Source organism: Dicentrarchus labrax, unplaced genomic scaffold (genome assembly GCF_905237075.1).
Source record: "Dicentrarchus labrax unplaced genomic scaffold, dlabrax2021, whole genome shotgun sequence".
Classification (NCBI taxonomy): Eukaryota; Metazoa; Chordata; class Actinopteri; family Moronidae; genus Dicentrarchus; species Dicentrarchus labrax.
In genome coordinates this window covers 2,762,375-2,776,441 of record NW_026136721.1, presented here as the reverse complement: position 1 = coordinate 2,776,441, position 14,067 = coordinate 2,762,375, and the positions used below count along the sequence as shown (strand labels likewise).

General features: G+C 39.0%; 1 protein-coding gene across 3 annotated transcripts in view; it reads left to right on the top strand.

Moving 5' to 3' along the window:
- The window catches only part of myom2a (myomesin 2a), a 31,559-nt gene that overhangs the window by 8,738 nt on the left and 8,754 nt on the right, over positions 1–14,067 (top strand). For 2 of the 3 annotated variants that reach the window (XM_051386317.1, XM_051386318.1), the window contains 17 exons: positions 24–112; positions 204–242; positions 855–1,019; positions 1,207–1,368; positions 2,511–2,652; positions 3,643–3,842; positions 3,925–3,978; positions 5,641–5,768; positions 6,975–7,158; positions 9,006–9,180; positions 9,883–10,004; positions 10,602–10,789; positions 11,015–11,141; positions 11,650–11,828; positions 12,003–12,117; positions 12,813–12,972; positions 13,914–14,020. In XM_051386317.1, coding sequence (XP_051242277.1) covers positions 24–112; positions 204–242; positions 855–1,019; positions 1,207–1,368; positions 2,511–2,652; positions 3,643–3,842; positions 3,925–3,978; positions 5,641–5,768; positions 6,975–7,158; positions 9,006–9,180; positions 9,883–10,004; positions 10,602–10,789; positions 11,015–11,141; positions 11,650–11,828; positions 12,003–12,117; positions 12,813–12,972; positions 13,914–14,020 — 2,336 coding nt within the window. Of the gene's footprint in view, positions 1–23; positions 113–203; positions 243–854; positions 1,020–1,206; positions 1,369–2,510; positions 2,653–3,642; positions 3,855–3,924; positions 3,979–5,640; positions 5,769–6,974; positions 7,159–9,005; positions 9,181–9,882; positions 10,005–10,601; positions 10,790–11,014; positions 11,142–11,649; positions 11,829–12,002; positions 12,118–12,812; positions 12,973–13,913; positions 14,021–14,067 lie in introns of all 3 variants that reach the window. The other variant, XM_051386319.1, reaches the window with a different exon arrangement.

The following is a 14,067-nucleotide window of genomic DNA, read 5'->3' as shown; positions in this document are numbered from 1 at the left end:
TTATGTGCTGTCTGCTCTTGTAGGTGTGTTGTGAGTGATACTGCTGAGTACAGTGCCGTGGCCACCAACCAGCATGGCACAGCTACCAGCAAGGCTACAGTTACTGTGAAGAGTGAGTCATTCTCTTATTGTAGCTTTGTATCATTCAGGCATTATTCACCTCTCACGTTTCTCCGTAATCATTGTTGTCTTTTCTCTCACAGGAGCATCAGGAACCGGGGAGCCCTGCCACCTTGGTCTTGGTGAGGGAGGGGAAAGAGGCGGCGGGAGGGGGGTGGTGTTTTTAATTTTTGTTTGGAATCAGGCCCAGACACAACCAGTTCAACCACACGGGATCGGTTGGCTACAAATAGCAGTGCATGTGACAGGCCTGATAAACAGTGGAAACTATTGTAAGATGTTGTTCTCATCCAGAAACAAGTAAAAACAAGAGGAACCTTCTGCTCACAGACAACAGTTCAGCCCTTGATGATCAAAGTAGTATTTAGGGAATTAAATCATAAAGCAAATAAGTTTATAATATACCATTAATATACCATGAGACAGTCTCTGTGCTCCAAACACAGTTAGATTCACTGAGACAATTGGACGAGCAGTATTATGGCGCTGTCCTTTAGCCAATCAGTGGAATTATATGAATATCAGATCAGGGCGACTAGACGCGTCATTGCTTTAATTTTCCTGAAATTACAACAAATTGTTTGCACACAATGAGGTTTAAGTGTGTAGGATCAAAATCTCTGTAAGGAAACCATTCATATTTGACGTTACTGTGTCATTTTTAACATCCTAATTCTGGTCTGATATGACATATGATAATGATTATTAACAGTGATGTTTCATTTGTTGTTCAGTGCCCCACCTGACTGAGATCCATCCCAGTAAGCTGGAGGTCACCCTGCTCGATCGGTTCTCAGTGAGCTTTGGTGTGGAGGGCAGCTCCATCAGTCTGGTGTGTAGCATGGTGGTTGTCCCCGACCTCCCCAACGTACCCCCCTTCGCCCAGTGGTACAGAGACGGTGAGACATTCATTCATTCATTCATTCAGTCAGGTTTCAAATTGAAGTCTTGCTCAATGACACATCAGCATTTATTGTTTTATTATTATTATTATATTATTATTGCTTTATCTATTCAGTTATTCTTTCTTCAGTCAAATAGCTGGTTCTGTGTTAACTGTGTATCCTCCATCTTGTCTGCTAACAGATAAACTGCTGAAACCCAGTAAGCTGGCGGAGATGTCGGTGAGTGGAAAGGCAGCACGTCTGACGCTGCCCCACCTGGCCAAGGACGATGAGGGCCTCTACACCCTCCGCATCTTTACAAAGGACGGCACTGCCGAGCATAGCGCCTACCTGTTTGTTTCAGGTAGGTTAAGTGTCTCTGCATCTTGTTGCATTTTAACATCAATAAGTCATCGCCACATTGATCTTGAGGGATATTGAAAAACACAAAACAGGAACCAGTTTGTTCAGAATAAATAGAAGAAATGCAAAATGAACACTGATGGTCACCATTGCTTTCTCTGTTAGACTTTAATCTAAAAAAAAGCTGTTTTTATTATTTTTATTACCGTTATTTTACCAGGAGGTAGCTAAGGTAGCAGCCATTTTTATGAACAAATTCTGTGTTAAAAGACCAAATCGGGACCCAAATGTGGTTAAAGAAAGATGAAAATAAGCTTTTAGTGGTATCTTTTTCAGTAAATGTATTGCACATTGTCAATAAAACAATGTGAATTGAATATCAGGAGTAAATTGATTCTACTTTAATGTTTATCAAGTTGATTTTTTTGGCCATTTGAGAAACACAAATGATTTCATAATCATTTGGCCACTCTCCAGCAAAAGAGATTATTAAATACGTAAACTTCAGTACGCCTGATTCCTCTTTTATTCTAAAGAACCACAAATGATTCATCTGAACGGCTTAGATACAGTCTCGTTGTAGTTTTTGTGCCTTTGTTGACGAACAGCCGGATGGATAAACTGGTTTATCTAACATTTAAACACAGTCAATATTTTAAGACTCAAGCCAAATCTCGACCTGTTACAAATGTCACAGCATGCCACAGGCTCACAAACTCAGTTAAAGTTCACTCAGTTCCCACCAAACCAGATCTCAGGATGAGCCTCAACACGGCAAACTGAGGGATTATTTTCATTATGCCTGGTCTGTGAACCATTAATTGGTGAAGACTTCAATCGGGATGTCTGCAGTTCCCATCATGATAATTAGCATGAGGTATTTGGTTGGAGTTCAAATGAAAGGAATTAAATTTTATGTTCAACAAGCACCAACGCACGCAAATACATAGACAACAAACTGGCGTGTAGATATAGGAGCAATAAGTCTGTTGCTCTTATTACCTTCAAAAAAACAACATGCTGCACGAGGAAATAAAAATAAGGAATTCTCATCTGTCTATCTTTCCATCTGTATCCCTATTTTTAAACTTCTGTCACCTGTCCTCCCGTCCTACCTTATGTTCTTGTTTCCCTGCTCCACAGACGCCACTCCCTCTGCGCCCGGTGCCCCCGGTGCACCAATGAGTGTAAAGGCCTATGACATCAACTCAGACTACGTCCTGGTTGCCTGGAAACCCCCCAACACCGTCAATGAGGCGGCAATCACCGGATACTTTGTGGATCGGTCAGTTCGCACCCTGAAAACTCTGCAGGGTTTCTTTTTATAGCACTGAGTTGGCACACTAACATGAATACAGTCAAATTACATTGCACTGAAGGCCAAGGAAATTATTGAAAGTGTGATATGATGCAGTCGTATTTATTTAAAGCTGCAGTCATCAATATTGCTTGTATTAACTATAGATCAAACCTACAGAGATTTATCACCTGTTCTGCAGCTCTACGGAGTCTTTTAGCCTCCTTTAGCTCATAGCTGTGGTCTTACGGCACATTCACTGTGTGGTTTAGTCTCACGCCTACAGTAGGTGAAATAATTAGTTGATTGACAAGAAATTTGATAAGTGATAAATCTTTTAATTGAGAATTATTGCCAAATATTCTCTGGTTGCAGTTCCTCCAGTGTGAGGATAAACTGCTTTTCTCTGTTTTGTGTCATTGTAAAGTGACTTCTTTGAGTTCTGCACTGTTGTTTGGACAAAACTTTTGAAGACGTCACATTTTTCTTTGACATTTCATAGATTAAATGATTAATCAATCAATCAATCAATAAATCAACAAAGTGACTGACAGATTAATCCGTAATGAAAATAGTCAGTTTCATCCATACTCAACACTTTTACCTCAGAGTTTCTTTTACCTAAGTGGCCTAAACCACCTCTATGATCTCCTGACAATTAGAATCATTGTGTTTTTGTTACCTTAGAATGAGATGTTTTTATCTACAGAGAGAGCGGGTCCTCATTAACAGAGTCCGCCATGTTGGACCACAATGTTTGTACAGTAGCCTAGGATGGACAAACCAAACACTGGCTCTAGATAGGACCTTTTTTTTTTGTAGTTTCTCCCACACACTTGAAAGGCGAGCAGTATTCAGATGGTTGCAAACAGTGAATTCTGAATTTCTTTATAGCCGCGTGAAAAACAAATGTCTGGACATAAACATTTTATTTTAGAGATTTTTGCTGATGATGCCGTCTCCCGGTCCGGTGTGTAGGTGTGAAGCTGGCAGTGACACCTGGGTCCAGTGCAACGACGCCCCAGTGAAGATTTGTAAATACCCGGTGCACGGCCTGAGCGTGGGCCGCTCCTACCACTTCCGGGTCCGAGCCGTGAACAGCGCCGGCATCAGCAGGCCGTCCCGCAAGTCTGACAAAGTGACCGCCCTCGACGCTGCCGAGAGCGAGAGGCTGCAAGGTACCGATGAAGGTAAATATAGAATACAAACCGACGGGACCCGACAATTTCCTAACGAGTCTGTTGCTGTTTCCTGCAACAGTGATTAAAATCGAAGGAAAATACGACATAGTGATCAAGGATGATGATCTGGAAGGTACAGTAGTGTTCAAAGAGTGATCTGGGTTCAGTGATCCTTCCTTTTAATCCTTTAAACCACTTCATCGTAATCTCACACAAACCAAATACTAACACCTGTCCCTCTTACCAAACCTCATCAACCATCATTATAACATTAAACATTTTAAAAGGGGAGTTGTACTGTGAATAAAAATGCAGTTAAATTAAAGAAAAATGTAAATGTTGACCCCACATTAACATCCCATCGACATCCTCATAGCTGATTACGGATGCAAATCAGCTTGAACTTTTGACAGTAAAAGGCCACATGACTAAAACTCGAGTTATCAGGATTCATCTCACAATTTAAAAAAAAACATCTCAATCTCGAGTAAAATCATACGTTGGAGAAAAAGTCAGGATAATTTCTCAGATTCTTTTTCTTAGAATTGATTCTTAAATCTGATATCAGAGTTATGAGGTTTAAATCTGACATTGTTCTTATTTTGTGTCAGGGTATAAACTATATACACAAGCAGGAAAAGATAGCACCTTTAAAACATGTTCGGCTATTTTAGGCAAACTAATATTCTCATAACTCACAATTCTGAGATTAACAAGATTTAAATTTGAGAGATTTTTATTTATAGATTTTTACTTTTTTTATTTGTTGATCTTTTTTACAATGTTCATAGAACATTTATAATGTGTCCATTAAAAAAATAGCTGCTTTAGATTTCAGACAACAAGTTGCTTGCAAATGTTAAAATGAAACAAAATCATTCATAAAATCACACAGGTCTAAATGTTAATATTTAAAAGTAGCCCTAACATCTGCTCTAACTTTTCTATTTTAATGCTACACAGAATAAACCATTTTCCCATCTCCTCCCTTCCTAACTGTTGTGGTGCCATCATTGATCTAACTCTTTTTCCTTTTTCCAATTAAACCACCTAAAGAGTTTTCTTCCTCCTCCAAAGTGTGTCGAGTTTTTCCTTCTCCACTTTAAAACAAACCTTTAACACAAAACTAATTAAAAAAAACTAAAAAATATATTATTTTACACATGAGGCTATTGTAGAAGTCCCACATTTTACTGCAGTGCTTTCAACCATTACCAAACGTCAGATCTTTAAAGATCTAAAGGGACTCCGTTGAAGAAAGGGAACTCTTTTTTAAAAAGCTGAAACATGATACTGGTGTTTTCTGTATCTACAACTCTACCGGCTGCTAAGATTTGAACACTTCGTCATTTATATGAAGATAAAAGATCAAACATCCCTGCTGTTGTTGTACGCTAACAAAATAATAATTTTATCTTTATCAAAAAGACATGTACAAATTTTACCAGCCTGTACATTTGTAGATTAGATTAATGGTCAAAATAGTCACTGTTCAGCTTTTTAGAAACACCAGTAAATAGGAAAACACAGTCTGGCTGAGACTAGTTGAGCCTTTGTTAGTTTAAAAGGGAACAGGACTTCAGCTCATTATTCTGAATTAGGAAAAAGTGTTGCTGTCAACCAGTCTTTAAATTCATTCAGCTGTACATTTTCTAATAAAACTTAATTTATTGATATGATATGATGAAATACATAATTAAAAACACTTAAGTTCAAAAAACACATAATGTGGGACTTCTGCAACAGGTGCTGCTGTCTGTACTTTAGGCCTCAACACCGTTCACTCCCAATCTAGGCTATGTAACTATCCCGGGGGAACCCACTGACGTGCACGCATCTGAGATTTTCAAATCGTATGTCGTGCTGAGCTGGAAGCCTCCCAGCCCCCGCGGACGAGCTCCGCTGTGCTATGTCATCGAGAAGGTGTGTGTCACTTCACCTTTGGCCATCCGTTTCCATCAATGTAGCCCACTGTTAAAATGAAAAGATAAAGAAGACATTAACCTCTTAAACTCAGGATTTTCCCTTTCAGTGTGCACTTAAGTTTCCCAAACTGCATGACAGCATCACAAAATGTAGAGTGAGTAGAGTTCCATATTTATGGCTGCACCGTTGCATCTCTTATGCATCATTTTAGACATATTGTTCCACTGAATTCATCCCAATACATTGGACGTTTTCTGGATCTCCACCAGAAAAGGATCTGTGGGATTGAACAGTGCTTTGCTGCACCACAGTGAAGTATGTGAAGGTGGATTTACTGCAGAGTCCATCAGAGTTTAAGAGGTTACATGTGTTTTTTTATGCTTGTAATGTAATATTCTAAGCACATGAACATGAAAGCACTTAAAGCTTGTACCTTGTTTTGTTGGGGCTCCACTTCAAATCAAAATACAGCCAAAACAATACAGCCATATGAAAGTCTCATACATAACTTAACATAAATAATTGACAATTAATCCATACGTGAGAAATATTAATAATATAATTTATATATATATATATATAATATAATATTTATTAACATGATCAATATCCCCAGTCAATATTGATACAGATATATTTGTATCTGCGTAAATGTTGGCAGAGTTCTAGCCTTATTTTTCTCACATTTATATTAACTTACTTACTTACTTAACTTATATTAATGAAACAGACTCAATTAAATACTGATGCCTTTAATTGACCTACATAAACAAACAAGACCATCAGAGAGAAAACTGATGATGCCAAATGGTTATTCTTATGTCTGTCTGATCGGAGTTTGTCGGATTTCCCTTGAAAACAAGGGGGTAGAAACACTACCAATTTTGACCACGGAGGCCACCAGAATCCACAAAAAATTTAAGTTCCTTGGCCCCATAAATCCTGTCTCGTTTGGGCTCTAGTAGGTGCCCAAAATTGGGAATTCTGTAAGATAATGAGGATGGCACCTTATACCCTTTGATATTTCAGATTTTAATATCAGTGATTTACTTTCTTTTGGCCAAATTAAAACTAAATTGAGCCCCAACTATGCAAACACACATGATCTATACCCTGAAATCCTGTGTTTGTGCTACATTGATGAGGTTGTATCGCAGATGGCTGTACCTTTTTTATTTCCTCCCCTCCCCGACTCTCCCACAGTGCTTAGCAGGCACTGGAGCATGGCAGCGGATCAACACAGCAGTCAAACTGCACTCCCCTCGTTACCCGGTTTTTGATTTGCAAGACGGGCAAAAGTACCAGTTCCGAGTGTATTCTGTCAACATGTACGGTTCCAGCGAGGCCTCTGCGCCCTCTGAGCCCATCCAAAAGGTCGATGAGTATGGTAAGGGCTGGGATCTGTGTCGTATATGCAGCAAAGTACAATACACACAAATACACATTTATACACACATAACAAAAGAAAATGAGAGCTGATATTTGTATCTATTAATGTTACCCTCCCTAATTGTTGTAGTACCGAATGGCGCCCCCAAATTTATCCCCAATTTATTCTGACCAAGCAAACAAGGCCAGTAGTCCCAAACGTTAGCATGTTTGTTTGATATGGCCAGAATAAAGAGATTTGCCGACTTTATCCTGAAAACCTTTTCTATGTTTCTAATACATTGTGGGTTAGTTAACCATTTCTTTACAATAAAATACATTGACTGTAAAACAAAATCCATATCTGAGCGAGAAAAATATCCGGAAAGAAATATGGAAATTTGGGGTTGCTTTCAAGTTCAAACATAGGTGTATATGGTTTAACCCGGAATTTAGTTCATGTGGAGATATGTAGAAATACCTCTAAAGCAGAGTTTTTGTATTGTAACACCACAATACGAGTTGTTGTAAACAATCTGATGTACAAACATACAAATTTATCTCTCACACAAACTCATGAAATGGTCAAATTTAACCCTTTTTGTTGAAAGTGAATCACTTTATGTTCCAGGTACTGAGCTGCCGATTGGTATGTACAGATTAATGGAAACACCTTTTAAAAGCACACACTGCTGTAACGTTACATATTAGTTCACTGTTCCACTGTGTGATCTAACCTTGAGTTACAGACAGAGCACTCAAGAAAAATATATTAATACATTTAATTATCTCAGGCATCCTTTCTCCATTAAATCTGACCCATTTGGTTCCTTATATACTTCATGTCTGATTTTTTTGTTGTTTTGCATTTATCATGTGTCAAAAATGCATATACTTGTATTTTTAAATCAAAATCTCCCTCTTTTCCCATTTAAGCATCAAAATGCTTCACTGAAGCATCTTGAACTCAAGGTTATGGCAGGATATGAAGTCTCCAATTTAAAAAATAAAATAAAAAAGGGGCCCAGTTGAACCTCTCCTCAATCAAATCTCAATCACATCCCTCCCATTTAACTTCACGTTGTTTTGTTATTCCTATCCAGGCGTTAAACCAGTCTCACAGACCCAAACTCACTCCGTGTTTGTTCACGTAGTGCACAATGACCGCTCACCTTTCACTGAAAACACCACGAGGACACACCTTCGAGTACGGCATGTTTTATAAGTGGCAGTCATTTTGTAACCTATATTGCAGTATGTGACACAGACCTGCAGTCAGTAATATTTACAGACAATCATCCTGTGATTGACAGCTGAGCTTGTTAATGAATTAGAGCTGCAATGATGTCAATAAGTCGAATTAAATGAATCACCATATCAGAATTGTCTGATTTCTTTTTCTCAAATGTGTATATTTACTCGTTTCTTTAGACAGTAAACTGACTATATTTGTATTGTGGACAAAACAACACTTGAGGACATCACTTTGGGAAACACTGATCAACATTTCTCACCATTTTCTGATATTTTATGGATCAAACAACGTATTGATTCGTCTAGAAAAAGATTGACATTTTAATTGATAATGAAATAATCGTTAGTTGCAGCCCTAGCCTTCCTGATCCTTCCACCATCCTGATGTGGTAAATCAAACTTCCTTCATCTTTTTTATTTTGTATATATCTGCATATGTGTGTTTATGGAACCCCCGAACTTTAGATAATGAACGTTGAATTTAGTTCTATGTATTTTTCACGACCTAAATTGAAGGCAAAATGCATTCCTCTAAATGAAACCATTAATATTCATTATTGATGATAATGTTATTAAAAGTGTTTAATAATAACTTCTTTTCCCCCTGAACAGGTGTCCCCTCCGCTCCTGGTCAGGTTGTTGCCACCAGAAACACCAAGTCGTCTGTGTTTGTGCAGTGGGAGGCTCCCAAACATCTGAAGAACCTCATGGGATACTACATCGACGGCCGCGTTGTTGGAGCCAAGGAGTGGTTCCCGTGTAACCACAAACCCTTCAAACACACCAGGTTAGGTTCAGAGCTACCAGAGCTCTGCCGTGATTCAAAAGTCTGACAGGATTTAGGACGTTATGTTATCCTAATATATTAAATCAAAATTAGAGAAACCAAATCATGAGTCTTTTTGATGATTTCTAACTACTTCATTATTCCCCTATCATACAAACATTCTGCATATCTCACATAGTGTCACCACCACCTCTTTTCATTGATTTGAAGGGGAATCCAACTGAATCTGACCCGATGCTAGGCATTAAGAACAACTATGTAGAAACAGCCAAACCAGTTTCACTGACCCAAACTCACTCTGTGTTTGTTCAAGTAATGCACAAAGAGCTTTCACTGAAAACACCACGAGGACACACCTTCGAGTACGGCATGTTTTATAAGTGTCATTTAGTAACCTACATTGCAGTCTGTGACACAGACCTGCAGTCAGTAATATTTACAGACAATCATTATATCATTAATATTTGTGGTCTGTGAAAAGGACCTGGATGGGAGTCGGTACGTTGCCTCCAGACAGTGTAGATGGTCGGATAATACACACAGACAGGCACAAGAGCAAAGTCAGCACTGTGCATTATCAATATATAAAAAGATAACGGCAACAAAATGAAATGTGTGTGTGTGTGTGTGTGTGTGTGTGTGTGTGTGTGTGTGTGTGTGTGTGTGTGTGTGTGTGTGTGTGTGTGTGTGTGCGTGCGTCAGGTTTGTTGTCCACGGCCTGATCCCAGGGGAGACCTACGTGTTTCGTGTCCAAGCTGTCAACGTCTTTGGCCTCAGTGAAGAGTCTCAGGAGTCCACTCCCATCGCTGTGGAGCCTGCCCTCGGTGAGAGCAACGTCACATTTATACTGAACTCTCTTTATGTCAAAAAGAGCTTTAAAGTACTAATAAATCCAGTGAGTTGTAAAGAAAGTGCTGAATGCAAAAAGAAACAGATGAGTACATTAATCAATATGTAACTGAAAACAATAAGATTACTAAAGTATCAGAAACATGATCAGTTTGACGTTCAGTGTCTCATTTCATTATTCTATCCAGGCAAAGGGGTGGAATATGGTATGTATGAAGTAATTATGTTAGTTTGCTCCTATCTGACTCACCCACTGCTCCCACTGTGTTCACTTTCACTTTGTGTTATTTGTTTTAATCACAGAACTGCATATTTCCAATGTCACCGTACACAGTTAGTAGCCAGAAAGATCACAGAAACACTGCGGCACAGTTCTTACAGTTATTATTCAGCTTCGGTGCTTTTGTTCGATGTGTTTTTTGAAGTTACACTGTGGTGCTGTGGTCGGTCACATGAATCCAGTTTGCTCATATATAATCAAACCCAGAATTTCTCATTAAGATACTCTGTGTAAAGATTCCAGTTAATTATCTAAAATGCATATTAAACATTAAATATTATATGTGATTCAGCAACTCCCAGCGCTCCCTTTGGCATCACCATGCTGAGCTGTGACGGCTCCTCCATGACTTTGGCCTGGAAGAGTCCAAAACACTGCGGCGGCTCCAAGGTCAACGCTTACTACATCAGCAAGAGAAACGCCGACAGTTTGGTGTGGAAGGAGGTCAACCTGGCGGGCATCACAGAGAGGATCTGCACTGTGAGTGGCATCTATAACGGCCACAATCATACAATGAAAAAACGAATATATTTAAGTTTGTTTTGGAAAGCTTTAAGGGTTAGGGTTTCATCATGTCTATAATAATTCATCAGAGAAAAAACTCACCAGAGATGAAGAAGCATCCATCCCTCTGGATTCAGAGTACATGACCAGTTATTCATTGAATCTAATAATCACATCACACCTCTCGCTCTGTATTCTCAGGTTGACAATCTGACAGAGGGAACCTTCTACGAGTTCAAGGTTCAGGCTGCCAACCTGGCCGGCGTCGGCGTGCCGTCAGCTCCCAGCACCCCGAAGAAATGTGAAGCCTGGACCTTCGAGGAGCCAGGTACCGCCAATGCTTTCTGTCCTCCTGTATCCGACTAATGATTGATAAGCGTGTGAACTGACTCATCTCTGGCTGTTCCTCTGTTTAAGTAATACTTTTACTTAGGAAGAAAAATATACCATAGTGGCTCTTAGCTCTTATGAGTCAATCCAATACCCCAGAAACTTATTGAGTTTGTTAAATGTGCATTAAGTAAGATTTAACTGTCCCATAGCATATTTAATACGCAACTGATCAATAACAACGACTTATTTTTAAAGAATATGAAACCTATGCACCTCCCTTTGTCACAGTATCACATTTAATTCATAAACTATATGACATTATGTCAAAGACCAGTGCTGGAGATCTGTAGCTGCTGGTTGTGGAAAGAGATGATTATGATGATCTGATTATATTTATGTTGTAAAAGACAACAAAAGATTTATTTTGCACAACCAAACTGTCTGACGCAGACTTTCTCTTTGGTGCTGCTCTGTTATTTATTTGTATTCTGCCTTGCCTCCAGGCCCGGCCTATGACCTGAGCTTCAGTGAGGTCAGAGGTAAATCCCTGGTCATCCTGTGGAAGGCTCCAGTCTACAGCGGAGCGAGTGCAGTCACTGGATATTTGGTGGACATGGCCAAGAAGGGCTCATCAGAGTTTGTTACTCTGAATCAGGAAGCTGTGAGCCACCGTTACCTGCAGGTAGGAGATAGAAATGATGTCATTAAACTGTTTGGCTGTAACGACCCATTCACATTAGTAGACTGTAGCATGAAGAAGTTTTGGTAGCAGTGAAAAATTAGTTTAAATTAGAAACTTGAATTGGATTAGTAGTGTCACACTGTACATTGAACATGTTTCCATGGTTTCCTGCAGGTGACTGGTCTGCATGAGGGCGAAACCTACGTGTTCAGGGTTCGTGCTGTCAATGAAAATGGTGTCGGAAAACCTTCCCAGTTGTCTGAGCCGGTCGTTGCCAAAGCTCTTCCAGGTAGCGACAACTTAACACTGCTGACTTCTGCTGGGTTTATTCTGCACCACAGCTTTCACATTAACAAAGTACCTTTTAACAAACATCAGCATGATGTTTATTTACATTGTGGTTTGGACTTGGACCAGCTCTCACTGAAGATATTAATGTAAGTTGGCACTTTATGATAATCACACAACTGACATAAAGTTCATATTATACATCTGTTAAACAACATTTTTTTATTATAATTGACCTAAAGATGCAGAAGGTTTTAGACTAGTGGTTTTCTACTGACATCTCAACTTAAATATTTCAAGTAAAGTAAAATTTAAAGAATCCTTCAACCAAAGCACATCAAAAGGTCTTAATACTACTAATTACAGTTACACGGATCCATGATTATGTTACAACAGTATTTAGACTTGAAGAATGTAAAACTAAACTCTCTATTGTTTACTCCAATGTATTTTTTTCACATTTGTCCCATGGCTTCTTGTGACTAAAAGAGAACTTAAAAATAGTTTTGAAAACGCCAACTGCCCAAATTATTGTAGCACAAATATTTTGTGAGAATAGTGAAAAGTTTTGTGCATTTGTTGATAAAATTGCCCCATTTGCATGCGCTGCACTGTAAGTATGTATGTGCAAATAAAGGTGAATATGGACCTGAATATTAGGTTTAAGATTATTATTGTTGTTGTTCATGTTCACAGGCACAGAGGAGATTGTGGCTGGCGTGGATGAGGAGACCGGAGACATCTTCCTGTCTCTCGAGGCCTGTGAGATCTGTGAGACCTCCAAGTTCGTGTGGTCTAAGAACTATAAAGCTATCGGTGACTGCCCCAGGGTCGCCGTCACAACAAAGGGCAGAACGTAAGCTCGCTGTCATCCCCGACACATCACAGAGGCCTCAGGCAGAGCACGGCGTTCATTTGAGAAGACACACACACACACACACACACACACACACACACACAGGCACACACACACACACACACACACACAGAGGCACATAGTGTGTATCCGTCACAGGCTTTGTCAGCGTGTCCTCACTGAACTCACTGACGTTGCTACTGAACATGATCACATTTCCTTGTTTTCAGTGTTCCTTGAACAAATATAAGGAAAGCTTGTTCTCTCCAGATTATTTATTTTTAAATTTAGACACAAAATGAACAGTCGGTCTGAAAGTTATGGAATATAACTGTTCCAGGACCTGATATTGTGGAAATATCATTACAATTAGGAAAAGTTACAGCAATCGAATAAAAGCTTATTCATTTACAAGAGCGCTTCACAAAAATGACTAATGCTTTACATAATTATTATTATTATTATATTAGTCATACTTATTACAGGAAAACTAGAGACAAAACTCTGAGATTATTATTTTAGTTACTTGTGTCGACTTTGTTGAATGTTTCCTTAAAGGTCAGGTGTGTAGGATTTAGTGACATCTATCATCTATCTAGAGTAGTTGCAGATTGCAACTCGATCGCTTCACCCTCCACCTTCCAAGCACGAACGAGAAACTATTGTTAAAAGGCTCTAACGTAACAACAACACAATTCTTATTTTCAGGTGATTATACACTAATGAAAACATATCGATAAATATTATATATTACATTTATGCCAATAGATCCAACTGAATGTTCCACCCTGGACCTTTAACCCTAATGTTGTTTATTTATTATTGAAGACTTCATTCTCTCTATATATGTTGAAAAGTATGCTTTACACTAGACTGCAGTGGGTGGCTTTAATTGTTTTGAACTTAATGGACATTTAATAGTTTCTGTGTTTGTTTCTCAGCTCCAGACTGACTTTCACCAACCCTGATAAAGACGATTTAGGCAGATACTCTGTGGTCGTCACTGACACAGATGGAGTCTCTGGCAGCCACACTCTGACTGAGGACGGTAGGTCACGTAGTTATAAACTAAATGTAGTAAACAACCAGCAGATT